This window comes from Triticum aestivum, chromosome 5A (genome assembly GCF_018294505.1).
Source record: "Triticum aestivum cultivar Chinese Spring chromosome 5A, IWGSC CS RefSeq v2.1, whole genome shotgun sequence".
In the NCBI taxonomy this organism is placed as follows: domain Eukaryota; kingdom Viridiplantae; phylum Streptophyta; class Magnoliopsida; order Poales; family Poaceae; genus Triticum; species Triticum aestivum.
The window spans coordinates 306,742,266-306,756,622 of record NC_057806.1 but is presented as its reverse complement, the minus strand read 5'-3'; the positions used below and the strand labels follow the sequence as shown (position 1 = coordinate 306,756,622).

Here is a 14,357-nt window from a genome sequence, read left to right as displayed (position 1 = left end):
GTTGCTCACCATTAGAACAATAATGATTGTTGGATTGACGTGAATGGATGGCCTAGATCTGTTGGATCAGTTTCTTTGGGGTTTTTTATATTGGTATAGATAGATAGGCTCTGCACTTTTTGTTGCTTAGGATTCTCTTAAATCTTGTTGCGGGAGTAAAGGTCGCTCTGACAACTCTTGTCTCAGTTTCAACTTGGTCGTTAATCTCTGGATTGGATTTTGCATGCTAATATTTTCTTTTTGTAAACTTGGTCAAGCATAGATAAGTTTGATTTTTTTTCGTAAAACCTAATATGCACTACATTGTGGAAACGGGAAGTATATCTTAACACTGTTTTGGTACATTTTGTAAGCATTCTCCACCGATCTCCCCAGCTTCATTTTGTGTACAAAAGAGAGATCACTAACTACCTCACAAATTCAATCCCAAAAAGATAACGATGAAATGCAAATCGTTGGAGCATCTTGCCAAGAAATTTAACTCTTGCAGAAACTTTTAACCCTCTACAGAAATTTAACTCTTGCAGAAACTTTTAACCCACTACAGAAATTTATGTTATGATGAATCAGACAGCACTATAAAGAGGTAACAATGTATTTCCTGATTTGGTCAGCGTCCAACAGATTGCCGTCACTATTAGAAAAGGTTAACCTGGGAAGACATCAACTGAATTATAGCTTACACCACACCAGCCTCTCGAAAGCTTCCGTGACATGGATGTTTATGGTACTGCAACCATTGTACAAATTTTAATATACCTCACAGCGAGGTATATTAAGAACCCATGAATGCTCCTGCAACCTAATTTGAACCTCATATCCCACCTTGAACTTGCAAGGTAAGGAAACATATCATGCACACGATCCTCTTACGATTAACGTGAATCACCTGCTATAAGAGTCACCACCAAACATAGTCTTGGTCGTTCCTTTGACGCTTTTGCCTCGGAGGACCTTCGGATGCACCTTCACCCCCATCTTGTCCATCACCTCGAGCACCATCAGCAGCCTCACCTCTTGCAATGATATTGTTTATATTACCGCGATCCGCATCCTCACTGCCCCCACAAGTGTCTGGGCAATTGGCTATTTGCTCTTCAGCGGCGAGTAGCGCATAAGCCTTTTCAATATCAAGGAGCGTCATGTAGTCATGAAGAGTATCTTCTCCACGGGCATCTCCTGCCTCTTTCAGGTTATTGACCTTGGTCTGGGCATACTTGAGGAGGGCCTGACGGTTTGTCTCTTGGCTGCAAAATTCAAATAGGTGACGCTGTATGACCTCTGGCCCATACTTCTCGACGATGTTTGAGGCCTTCGCGTTCAGATCCTTCGCCTCCTTCCGACATTGGGCGAGATACATGGTCCAGCACTGCGCGCGGAGTTCATTGCTATCCAGAGCGACATAGGAGGCGGACACAGGGTAGTGCTGCTTTGCAGCTTGAATGCTGACCTCGAAGGACTTGCGGGCCTCATCAATTTTTGCCATATATTGGGCAATTTTCGCATCCCTTTCTCCCTGGAGTTTGTTCATCTTAACTGAATATTCATCATTCTCAGCCTGATAAAGGTGGAGGAGGGCTATCTGCTCGGGCTCTAAGACAGCCTTCCCAGAATTGACCAGCTTGGCACGCTGCTGGACGCACCGCAGATTATGCTGGCCCGTGGTGGTTGTCAGCCAACGCGTGAATCTGAACAGGTCCTTGATGGTCAGCACCTGAGCTGACACGACGCCTCCAGAATTGTGGGCCCTGGACCACAGGTCACCAAAAATGCCCTGCTGAAGATGGGGTGTAACAGCCTTCACTGCCTCTTCCAGACCCGACATGGTACCGTTGGAGTTGATGAGATCATCATAGGTGCAGCTTTTAAGCACCAGGTGACAATCCCCAAAAGCTAACAACAGATCAGCCAGCCTGCCTGCCTCAGCATTGCTGTGTGTATCGTCCTGCTCAGGGTACCTCAGGGGCTCAACCGGCATATTCGGGGAACCAACCGTGGTTGAGGCTAAGCCCATACAGTTGAATGTCGTCTCCTCCCCCGTATGGTTTTCTGGTCTTTCTCCAGATGCAGCTGCTGTCTCCATGGTCTTCCTAGCATCGTCAACAGCTTGCTCACGGATAACTTCCCCACACAGTGTCCTGATCGAACGCTTATTGAAAGGGACATTCTCCATTCGCCCAAAAAAAGAAGCAATCGTATCGTACACGCCTAAATTAACATTATTGTGCCTTAACTGACGAACCAAATCCCTGGTGTACTTATCTAGATGCTTATGAGATGGCCAATGAACCTTGTTTCCATATGTAGTGGAAAAAGCATGGTTATGCACTTTCCTATGCTGGGTGACATACCATCCATTGTCATCAGTTCTGAGTAGCCTAATTAGTGCTGTGCACTCGCACCTGCGCGATTTCCCGCCCATATTTGGTTTACCCTGAAAGCAACATAATCACTGCATAATGTTTCGGGACCAACTGCAATTGAGGAACTGATGACTAGTAAAATACACGCATTCTTACCGCATTAACGCAAGTAATTTCCTGCATGCATTTACCTCCCTTTGTATTCCGCCTGCTCTTGCCGTACCTTATACCGAACCCCATTTCCCAGGAATAGAGGTTATAAAAATCATATGCCTCTGTAATCGAATCGAAGCAGGTCCCCACTGTTGGATTAACAACAACATCAGTCTGCCTCTCTGCAAAGCCAGTCAATGCCTTCTCTAGCGCACTTACTCGCTGGGCATCCGGTTCCCGTTCATCTGGGATACGGCCTCGCCTAACCCTGAGTCCAATAAGAAGCAAGAGTTATGGCTTTGTTGCATGTTGATACAGCACTAAGCACTTTCTCATTGCAATGCCATAGAATCCTACATCAGTGTGCATCATCGAATTTTCTAAAAAGAATTCAAGCCACTAGGGATGGGGGCAACCAAGTGGGCCTGTTGATATTTGTTGAGCAGCAATTCGTCAGATAGATACGGAACAAATAGGATACAATAGTATTCCTGGCTTCATATGCATCAAGGTTTGTGGCAACCAATCAACTTTGCTACTTACAAACATAAACAGTAATACCGAAGAATACAGAACACAGAGACCTTCCACAAGTAGTTCCACAACGAGTAACAACGAACAATATATCCAGTGGACATGGAATGTGCAGCGGGCTCAAGGTCAACCTTGGCATACCTGCGGTTCCAGCCCCCGCCGGCTTCAGCGCCTACGTCTGCAGGTGCGGGAGGCCCGCCGGCTTCAGTGCCTACGTCTGCAGGTGCGGGAGGGGCATCGCAGCGCTGACCGGCTTGCTCCACTTCCTGAGATCTCAACTGCATTTCTGAGGCAGAGGGATCCTGTTGCGCACAGCTCTTCCCAGCGTTCTCCACCTGCTCCAAATCCATAGGCTTTTCCGATGTACATGCTCCACTGATACCACAGGCAGAGGAATCTTGTTGGCTGCGCTCCGCCGGATTCCGCCGACCGAAAGCTCGGTTCACCACATCAATAGCAAAATCCTGACCCGGGAAAGCTCTCCTTACCGCCTCCATGGCGTCCTCCCCGAGCCCGAGTGCCAGGGGCGCGCCCGACCTGTGCCAAAATGAAATAAGCAACATGGGGAATAAAGGCAAAGGAATCACTCATGCCATGTCATGTGCTAACCTCGGTTCCTCCTCGACGGAGAACTCCATTGCCCTAATTCGCTCTCAGTGCAGATGGATGGAGACAAGGACGAAGGGGGTATGTGGTGCAAAGAGAAGTTACAGCGGCCGGCGAGGGTTTGGGAGTGCGTCCTCGGTAGGGGGGCGCCGGGTTGGAGCAGAACGCCTTCTGCGCTGCAGTCAGCACGGCCACTGGCGGCGCTGCCTTAGGAGGCGAACCCGAGGCGGAAGCTAACGCCGACAGCGGGCCAAGACGCCGGCGGCGAAGTGGTTCGCCTCGTCGGCGGGCGGAGAACAGTCGACGAGGGTTTGCGGGTGTCCAGCCGGGGGTGGGTCGCTGCGGGAGAAAACGACCGACGCTCGTGGCTGGGTCCGGTCCGGTAGCTTAGATGGGCCGATGCCCGTCTTATTCAGAGCATTTCCAGGTATTGAAATTTGTGTGCACTTTGTTTTCAAAATTAACCATATCATCACCAAATGGATGCCTTCCGTGATGCACTCGATACTTGTGGCTTAGCGGACATTGGATATCATGGAAATCCTTGGACGTTTGAAAATAGAGTCACGGGGGGCATTTTTACCCATATAAGGTTGGATCGGTGTGTAGCATCACCTGCCTGGTTTTTAGCATTTCCATCAGCAAAACTAGAGCACAAAAATACTGCCAGCTCGGATCATGCAGCTATTCTCCTAACATTGGCGGATGACAATGCCTTTGCAGTGCGACCACGATCGTTCAAGTATGAACTTATGTGGGAGTGACACCTGAATTTCTTGGATTTCGTGAATGAAAATTGGAATAAATCTTCCGCTGTCACAGTAGGGGAGCTGCATGCGAAACTCAAAAACCTCTCTAAAGGCTTGACCGCATGGGACCGGACGGAGTTTGGCTCAGTTTTGGCAGAGATAAAGAAGCTGAAATCGGACCTAGATACCTTGCGCTCACAACCAGGTAGATCCGGGCCAACACATCTAGAGACAAAGGTAATGGACAGATTGGTGGAACTTTACCATCGAGAAGAGATTTTGTGGCGCTAGCGGGCTAGGACTGAATGGCTATCGCTCGGGGACAAACACTTATTTCTTCCATCTTAGAGCTAGCAGAAGGAGGAGGAAGAATAAGATTAAAGCCCTACTTCGGCCTGATGGCAGTATAACAGAGGAAACGGGGGAGATGAAGGACATGGTAAATGCTTTTTATAAAAACTTATACATATCTGAGGGAGTACAGGACATGGAGAGAGTGATTGGCACGGTGCCCAGGAAGGTAACGGAGGATATGAATGCCCACTTGAATGCTCCATATTCACAGCAAGAGGTCAAGGACGCCCTGTTTCAGATGTTTCTCATGAAATCTCCGGGTCCTGATGGCTTCCCCACACATTTCTTCCAGAGGCATTGGGGGGTGTGTGGGGAAGAGGTCACAAAAATGATGTTGAGCATAGTTGAAGGCAATGAGTCAACAGAAGGCATCAACGAGACCTTGTTAGTTTTGATACCCAAGGTAAAAGATCCAAACCAGCTAACTCAATTCCGCCCTATTAGTCTTTGCAATGTCCTATATAAAATTGCTTCGAAAGTGATCTCGAATAGGCTTAAGGTGGTACTCCCTGATATTATATCTCCGGAGCAGTCTGCTTTTGTTCCGGGGAGGCTGATCACCGATAACATAATTGCGGCCTATGAATGCTTACACTTCATGAAGAGAAATAAGGCCAAAAAGAATCAGCATTGTGCTCTGAAATTGGACATGATGAAAGCATACGATAGGGTGGAGTGGGAATATCTCCGTGATATCATGATTAAACTTGGCTTCACACAGAGGTGGGTGGATATTGTTATGGGCATGGTCACATCAATGAAATTTTCGGTAATGTTTAATTGTAAGAAATTGGAGCAGTTTATTCCTTCACGAGGCATCAGACAGGGGGACCCAATCTCCCCATACTTGTTTTTGTTAGTAGCAGAGGGCCTTTCGTGCCTGTTAAAATCTCGAGATGGGTCATCAAATCTTGCTGGAATACAAGTGGCAGCCATGGTGCCGCATGTAAACCATCTTCTTTTTGCAGATGACAGCCTGTTGTTTTTCAAAGCAAATAGTGGGGGAGCAGATGAGGTTAACCATGTCTTGGACATCTACTGTCAGGCCACCAGACAGCGTATCAATTATGGTAAATCATCAATATTTTTCAGTAAGGGTGTTCCGGAAAGTGTTCGAGGTGAGATAAAGCAGATCCTCCAAGTTCCAAATGAAACTCTAAATGAGAAATCTTTGGGCATGCCTTCTGATGTGGGATCTTCAAAGAACGGAGCTTTTAAGTTTTTGAAAGATAGATTATGGAGCAAGATACAAGGGTGGATTGAAAAGACACTCTCTACAGCAGGCAAGGAAGTATTGGTAAAATCAGTTGCTCAAGCTATACCTATGTTTTCCATGTCTTGCTTCAAGCTTCCGCGAGGGCTTTGTGAACATCTTAATATGATAATTAGGAAGTTTTGGTGGGGCAGCAAAGATGGTCACCGGAAGCCGAGTTGGGTATCGTGGGAGGCGATGACTCAACCAAAGGCCATGAATGGTTTGGGCTTCAAGGACTTTGAACTTTTTAACCTTGCAATGCTTGCTAAGCAGGGTTGGAGGATTCTGCAACAGCCAAACTCTTTGAGCGCCCGGATTCTAAAAAGTTTGTATTTCCCACAATCAACGATTTTGCAAGCAGATTTGGGTTCCCGTCTGAGTCAAATTTGGAGAGCTATCAAAGGAGTGGATATACTGAAGCTAGGCCTGATTAAGCGCATTGGTAATGGGAACTCTACGGATGTATGGTTGGATAACTGGATACCTAGGGACGAGATGCTCCGGTCATATGGAAGCAAAATTGCTAACCCACCAAGGCTAGCATCTGATTATTTCAACTTAGCTACGGTGTCATGGGACATGCGGAAAGTTGAGCAAACTTTTATGCCTATGGATATTGAAGCAATCCTAGCGATCCCAATTTGCACACGCAACTTTGACGATTACTGGGCTTGGCACTTTGAGAGGAACGGCTAGTTTTCAGTACGCTCAGTGTACAGAATGATGGTGGCGACACGGAACCGCAGGGGAGCATGGCTTCCAGGAGCAGTAGGAACCTCAAATGCGCATTCTGATGAAAAGTCGTGGAAGCAACTCTGGCATGTTCAGGTACCAGAAAAAATCAGAATGTTTTTATGGCGTTTAGCAAGACAATCGCTCCCCACAGAAGACGTACGAGCTCACCGCAATATGTCTACCACCGCCTCTTGTTGCTTCTGTGGCTCGAGTGACTCATGGAGACACTCACTGCTCGAGTGTTCGGTGGCTAGATGTGTTTGGGCGCTAGAATATGGTGAGACGGTGGACCAATTGATTGCCGCAACGGAACCAAATGCGAAACAATGGATCTTCACTCTAATGGCGTCTTTGAATCATAGCAGTTTCACTCGGGTGGCGGTCACATTGTGGTCTATCTGGACGGCCAGGCGAAAGTACATTCATGAAGGATTAACACAAAGCCCACAGGCTACCTCTCTTTTCGTGAACAGGTTCATCAAAGAATTAGAGCTCATCCATGCAAAACCCCCCAGCAATTTGCAGGAAGCCCCTCGGGTGCACAGAGCAACAAATGCAAGGCCAAAAGCACCCCCCGCTGGATTCTCGAAGATACATGTTGATGGCGCGGTCTTCCACAGCCGACATGGAGCAGTGGCGGCAGTTTGTCGGGACCAAGTGGGTAACTATCTGGGGAGTTCGGCTTTGGTTTTGCCAGGAATCACCGACCCGGCTACTTTGGAGGCAATAGCATGCAGAGAAGGCCTTGCTTTGGCTGAAGATCTTCTCCAGGGCAACATAATGGTCGCGTCCGATTGCAAGCAGGTTGTTGATGACATCAAGCTTGGGAACCAGGGAGTCTATGGTTCAGTGATAACATAAATTAAACTTAGATCTTTGGATTTTACTCGTAATTTCGTTTTTGAAAACTGTTCTTCAAACGGTGAAGCTCATAGCTTAGCTAAGCATGCACTCTTTCTCGGTGTGGGGCGCCATGTATGGTTGGCCAACCCTCACAATCCGACTTGTATCCCACTTCATGTGGATTATGATCAATAAAGCTTAGCTTAGTCCTAAAAAAACCATATCATCACCCACATTGATGTAAAAAAACATATCATCACTCAACAATCAATAAGTTTTTTTGGCGAGAATAGAAAACCATGTGGCAGATGTGATGAGCAATCCTCAAATCATTACAAAAATGTTTGTATCTTAAAGCTTGCGGTTACCGATGTGTCCAACTCTCGATGTATCTTTAAAAGATAAAGCTTGTGCGAGGTCCTGTTTGTTTGGGCTTAAACAAATAGGGCCTTAGTTGCACACATACTAAGGGCATGTACAATGGGGCATCACTATACAAACGCCCGAGTTTTCACATAGAAATTTTGGACTGAAACCACCGTATGAGATGAGAATGACCCAACGCTGCAGCCTCCCTAGGTCCACTTCTTCACATCATCTCTCTCTCCCCTCCCCAAACGCATGCGAGCTAAAGCGAGGAAGGTTGTTGGGGCATTGGCCAGAAGAGAGTTGAAGCTGTTTTTGATAGGGAAGAGGATGCCTCCTCTGCAGGCGCTCATTTCACTCTGCAAGCAAACATCTTTATGTAGGCTGGACCATTAAATCCGACTTGGAGGGCCGGGGCACCTGTTCAGAGTGGAGCATTGGCCATGCCCTAATAGTGTTATCTCTCGACATTTTATTATCACATCATCACATATTCTTTATGACAAACTTTACTAACACTTACTATATTGAGATGCTCTCATCATGGATCCATTGTTATACGCATCATATTGTACCCAAGGTATTAGACCTTTTCACTTGAGCATGAATGATTTATTGCAATGCTGATTGTCAATGGAGTTCTAGGCAGAGTCGGTAACCAGATGATGGGATGGAATGAGTTGCTAGTGAAAATGGCATGCCAATGGAAATGGAAAGGAGTGTAAAAACCTTGTCGGAGTGGTAAAAAGCAAAAGGAATGGTTGACAAAGCCGAGAGAGAAAACAACACAGAAGCAGTCAGGAATTAGGGTTGAAAATGGTTAAGAATGTGAGTTCATCATCCATTGAAAGGCTTGATTCAACAACAACAGCCTTCTTGGTACGATTAAGCTGAATTACAAAATCTTCGGTGCTTCTAATTTAATGCAAATAATAAAATGAAAACATGTGTAAAAATATATTTAGCTGAAGCATTTGACGTACATAGTAGATCCAATAGAAAAATAGTTTCAAAAAGTTCAACCAAAACAAATCAATATTAAGTCTAGTTTCCCGGCGACAACAAATACATCAATGTTTTTTATAATTTTTATACACTAGCAAAATTACCGTAATTTACAGCTTTGCTCTAAAAGAAAAATAAATTACTTGTATTGCGTCCATCCCCATGTGGAAACACTCAATGCTTCTTCGGGTACGTAGACACGTGCATGTCGCTCAAGATCTGCCATGGGTGCCATTGGAGCAGACACCCTCTTTCTAGCATTCTCCATATATATATTCTCCCCTGATGAGCATGGAGGTAAACCAACAAGTGTCACTATCATAATGAGTGACAGTTGGGTGGATCGAGCGGAGTGTAGGGTGAGGGAGCACTCTTTAGTTTTTGGCCTAGGGGCATATTGTTGGTAATATGACCTAGAGCAATAATAATGCCCATTTCCCATGTTCATGATTAAATTTATATTATATGCTCGCATTGGGTTAGTTCGTGAATGCGAGATTCAGAGAAAACCTAATTGCATATGTGGAATAATAAACATCAGAAACATTTCTAGTCAGGCCTCGAGACTAGCTCATAGTATATTGTTGATGGTATTGTTTTCTTGATCACAGACATTGTTAATGTGACAAGGATGCCAACAATAATGGGAGCATATTGTTGGGATAACAATGGTGTAGGATAGACCCTATGTTTTTAACACAATACAGACGCAAACGCTCAATATACGCGCATACACTCACCACTATGAACGCATATACGCACAAACTACCCCTATGAGCACCTCCGAGAGACTGAGCCAGCATTTATTACAACAAAAGCAATGTCACTTTCCATGTTAATGAAAATGAGCATACCGTATATTTTTCGAAGAAGACAAATAAAGTAAATAGTCTCAAATCTATTGAAAAAGTCACGACAATCACTATTGAAAGTTTTGAGTTTCCTCTCACGCTTCCAGTAAAGAAATATCAAACCTTATTGTTGGGACAATGCATATCCTAGTTGAGGTAACCTAGTGCTATAAAAAAATTCTTCGGTTTCATGTCACTCAAAAATAGTTTGTTAATAAGACCAGATCAACCTTATTAATGGATTCTTTTTTAGGGGCATGTGGTCGATGAATTCGGTAAGCACAACCTTCTATAACTTTGATTTACTCTGCTATTTATAGTTTAATAAAGTAAAATGTCATGTTATTCATGTTTTCTGAATTATCCATGCAATAAAAAATGACCTAGAAATAAAAGTACTTAGAATGTCATAAAATTTCAACATGATTTTTATGAATATTTTTAAAAAATTGGCACTGGACTGGACACACCCTAGGGGGGTGCACCTGCTGTCCACAAGACAACAAAGACAGCAGGGCGCACCCACCCCTTGGGCGCGCCATGGTGTCTTGTGAGGCCCACAGGACCCCACTCACTTAGTGCACCTTCCCGCTGCTTCTTCTTCCTCTAGAAAAATCATGGTAGCTCTTGTTCTCGTGCTCTTGCCCCAAAAACTGAGATTTTCGATCTCTTTGTTCGGAGCTCCATTTCTGAAACTATTTTGGGGGATTGCTCCTTTGTATGTGACTCCTCCATTGGTCCAACTAGTTTTTTGTTCTAGTGGTTTTTTGTATTTTTCTTATTTTGCTACTACTGATGACCATGAAAATGAGCTTAAATGTTGAATTCATTTGGTTCTAAGTATTTTGAATGCTTGATATAGCCTCTGGACACTTATAGGAGTTGTTGCTATCAATTTTGTTAAGTTCTATTGGCCTCTTAATTGTGGCCAAAATTTTCATAATTTTTTCAAGAAGATGAACTTGTTTAGGAGGGGCTCTTCGAGCCGAGGCTCCAAGGGAGTTTAGGGAGGAGCACCCGGTCTCAACCTCCCTCGTAGGGCGGAGGTACGGCCGTGTGAATGACCATGCAACACTTTCATGAGGGAAGCCGGTTTTCGACATGAGTTCGAGCAATTCGTGGCAAATGCCGGATTGAACAACTTCGTCATAGATAAGTGTGATCAATATCTACTTCTCTCCAACACTTTCTTGCAACACTTCCATTTCATGTCTAGACTGGAAATTCTTATGGTGTGCTTTCATTTATAAGAATAAGACTTCGAGATACCATTTGTAGACTTTTGTGAGATGTGCATGCTACCTTCTGAGGGAGAGTTGGAGGATCCTCGACTTGATGAATTCGAGGATTTCATCCTTACTTTAACCGTGGGAGAATCTAGGGGAGTTTCTAAGGCTAGAGTCACTAGTCTGCATTTTCCTGATATGCATTACTTTTGTTTATTCATAGGAAAATGTTTGACTGCTAGATAGGAGGGGGGGTATGCTCAGTGCCCCTGACCTCGCCATTTTATGTTGTGCACTTTTTGGTAATAGAACTTATAGCTTGGGAGGTCTAGAGGGGGTGATTAGACTACTTGACCAAATAAAGATCTTTCATTTTCCCAATTTTATTTGCGGATAGATTTTAGCGATTATGACAAGTCAAGCAATCAACCTACACATGCAATTCTAAGGGTATAGCAACGGAATGTAAACCAATGCATATGAAGGTAAAGGGAAGGGTTTGGAGAAGGCAAACACAATGGAGACACGAAGATTTTTGGCGTGGTTTCGATAGGTGGTGCTATCGTACGTCCATGTTGATGAAGACTTCAACCCACGAAGTGTAGCAGATGCGTGAGTCCACAGAGGGCTCCACCCACGAAGGGGCCATAAAGAAGCAACCTTGTCTATCCCACCATGGCCATCGCCCACGAAGGACTTGCCTCACTCGGGTAGATCTTCACGAAGTAGGTGATCTCCTTGCCCTCACAAACTTCTCGGTTCAACTTCACATCATGTCGGAGGCTCCCAAGCGGCACCTAACCAACCTAGAAGACACCACTCTCCAAAAGGTAATGGACGGTGTGTTGATGATGAACTCCTTGCTCTTGTGCTTCAAATGATAGTCTCCCCAACACTCAACTCTCTCACACAAATTTGGCTATCGTGGAAGAAGGATTTGAGTGGAAAGCAACTTGGGGAAGGCTAGAAATCAAGGTTGAAATGGTAGGAATGGAATCTCTTGATCTCAACACACGAGTAGGTGGCTCTCTCTCAGAAAATGAATGGTGGGACCGAGATCCATATCGGTGTGACCGAATTGTTAGAGTTTCGGCAGTGGCTAAGTCCAGATGAACTCGATGGCTCCGGATGAGAAATATCGGTGAGGCCGAGTTGGGAATTAGGTTTTGGACATATGTCGGGGGTTTGGTGTGACATATGCCAACGGATGGCTTATCATGGTGGGGGCGAGTAGAACGTCGCCGGTGCCTGGAAATGGGATGAGGCAAAGACATGCACGCCGGCGAATCTTACCTAGCTTCGGGGCTCTCCGGGGATATAATACCCCTACTGCTGCTCTGCGGGGTCTCCGCATGATCACTATAGTCAAGGATTTACACGGTTGCTCCTTGAGCTGTGTATGGTGGTAGGAGAGGGCAAGGCTAGCTTTCTCCCTCTATCTGGTGAGGTATAGAACTACTAGGATCCAACCCTTTGCATGGGTGCCCTGGGGGTTTATATAGGCCTACCCCCCCAGGGGTACAATGGTAATGTGACTGGGCGCGGGCCCAGCCGTCAGTGTCTCCGACCTCCGACTTCTCCGCCGACTGCTGGGGCCCACCGACTGCTGGGGCCCACCGACTGGTCTGGTACGGAGCCGACAGGCCGCGTCCGCCGCGTGCGGGTCTTGTCGGCTACTGATCACTGTAGCCGTGCTCCTGATGATGCAAGCTTGGTCATGGGGTCATGGCAACAGCCCCGCCGCCTGGCGGGCGATCACTGTGGCCACTCCCCATCTCTTCTGGATTAATGGCGCGTGGGCCCCGGGGGAGGGCTCGGCCGACTTCCTCGGGCCGACTCCCGTTGGGTCCGACTGGCGGTGCTCCCGCCGTCTCCCGAGGTCTCGCTGGCTGGTGGGCCCTGCTGCCTCCAGGCCGTACAGACAAGCCGTCGTGGGTGCAGGACCAGGTACAGTGGTGCTAATGTCAGGGCCGGCTGGGCAACAGCGCCACGCCGCGGGGAGATCCTCCCAAGTACGGCGCGTTGTAGCCATGCCTGCCCTTGGTAAGGGGCGGGGAGTGGGCTTCATTGTAGCCACGCCCCTGCCCCGTCCCCCTTGATGAGGTCACGGTTTGTTGGAGTCGCCGGCCGACTCCCTAAAGTCGGCTTCTCTAGAAGTCGTCCATGGGACTCGGCCGTGAGCGGGTAGTCGGCCGCCTTGCCGTAGACTCCCCAGGAGGTGGCTCTTCGCCCTGTGGTCTTGAGGGGCGCAGCCTGCTCCGATGTCTTGAAAGGTCATGGGGCTTGGGTTGGCCTACCCGTGGCCCATTACTCCGGCACCTGGGACGGCTTTGAGGTCCACGAAGACCATATCGAGTTCCTCCGTCGGACCCGTCGGCTTCCCTGCGAGGATCGCGTGCAGGTGCGTCTCGCACCGGAGGGGGAGATTTCCCCCGCCTCGTGGGAGGGTGAGCGGGTCATCTTCCGCTCGCACTGCCTGCGCGGGCTGGGGCTGCCGGTGAGCAGCTTCCTCCGGTCGTTCATGGAGTTCTACGGACTCCAGCCGCACCACCTCACCCCCAACACAGTGGTGCTGCTGTCCGCCTTCGTGGCTCTGTGTGAGGGCTTCCTGGGAGTCCTCCCCACCCTTGAGCTCTGGGGGGAGTTCTTCTTCTCCAAGCTCGGCACCCAGGCCGCGGGTGTGCCGGCTCAGTGCGGCGCCTTCATCGTCGTGCGAAGGACAGGAGCCGACAACCACTTCCCCTCCATCGCGCTGCTGAAGTCGGTGAAGATGTGGCAGCGGTCCTACTTCTATGTTAGGAACGTCACCACGCAGGGCGACTGGGTCAATCCACCGGCTTTCGAAGCCGGCCCGCCGGCTGGCAGACTGCCCAACTGGTCGTACCGGGCCAAGTCGCTGACGCCTGCAGGAGCTGGCGCCATCACGCGACTCCGAGTGCTGACATAGTCGGAGGGTCTGACTGGCCTGGATCTGCTGGCCGCCTTCATCTTGCGCCGAGTTCTCCCACTCCAAGGCCGCCCTCACCTGATATGCCAGATGAGCGGGGGCCGCGACCCGAGTCGGATGTGCACCAAGGACATGCCTCACGAAGAGGTGGCCCTGATGGTGAACTATCTCTCGGGCAGCAGGCTCCCGGAGGACTGGCGATTTGGCAAGGAGCCATACTCCCGCGCCAACCCCCCGCCCGTGGTGAGTCGCCTTTCTTTTCTTCAGATTGTCTTCTTCTTGCCGAGTCTTGTTCTAATCAATCTGCTTTTTGGTTAGAATCCCCTTCTTCACCCACCAGCCGGCACCTCGGGGCCAGCACGTGAGTTCG

General features: G+C 47.8%; 1 protein-coding gene across 2 annotated transcripts; it reads right to left on the bottom strand.

Moving 5' to 3' along the window:
- Positions 1-556: 556 nt before the first annotated feature.
- LOC123103059 (uncharacterized) lies at positions 557-4,042 on the bottom strand. 2 transcript variants are annotated; one of them, XM_044524544.1, is made up of 4 exons: positions 3,660-4,042; positions 3,192-3,587; positions 2,520-2,784; positions 557-2,434 (listed from the first exon to the last, which is right to left on the bottom strand). In XM_044524544.1, the coding sequence occupies exons 1-4, from the start codon at positions 3,686-3,688 to the stop codon at positions 902-904; spliced, it is 2,223 nt and encodes a 740-aa protein (XP_044380479.1). In that variant the 5' UTR covers positions 3,689-4,042; the 3' UTR covers positions 557-901. The 2 variants fall into 2 exon arrangements, with proteins under 2 accessions (XP_044380479.1, XP_044380480.1); XM_044524545.1 differs by lacking the exon at positions 3,660-4,042 and having other exon boundaries at positions 3,182-3,469.
- Between the last annotated feature and the right edge of the window lie 10,315 nt (positions 4,043-14,357).

Bases quoted from the DNA above. Each gene is read 5' to 3' on its own strand.
- LOC123103059 (XM_044524544.1), bottom strand. From the start codon at position 3,688: ATGGAGTTCTCCGTCGAGGAGGAACCGAG. The intron at 3,588-3,659 runs GTTAGCACATGA...ATTTTGGCACAG, and splicing joins TCCGTCGAGGAGGAACCGAG to GTCGGGCGCGCCCCTGGCAC. The intron at 2,785-3,191 runs GTATGCCAAGGT...TATTGGACTCAG, and splicing joins GGCGGGGGCTGGAACCGCAG to GGTTAGGCGAGGCCGTATCC.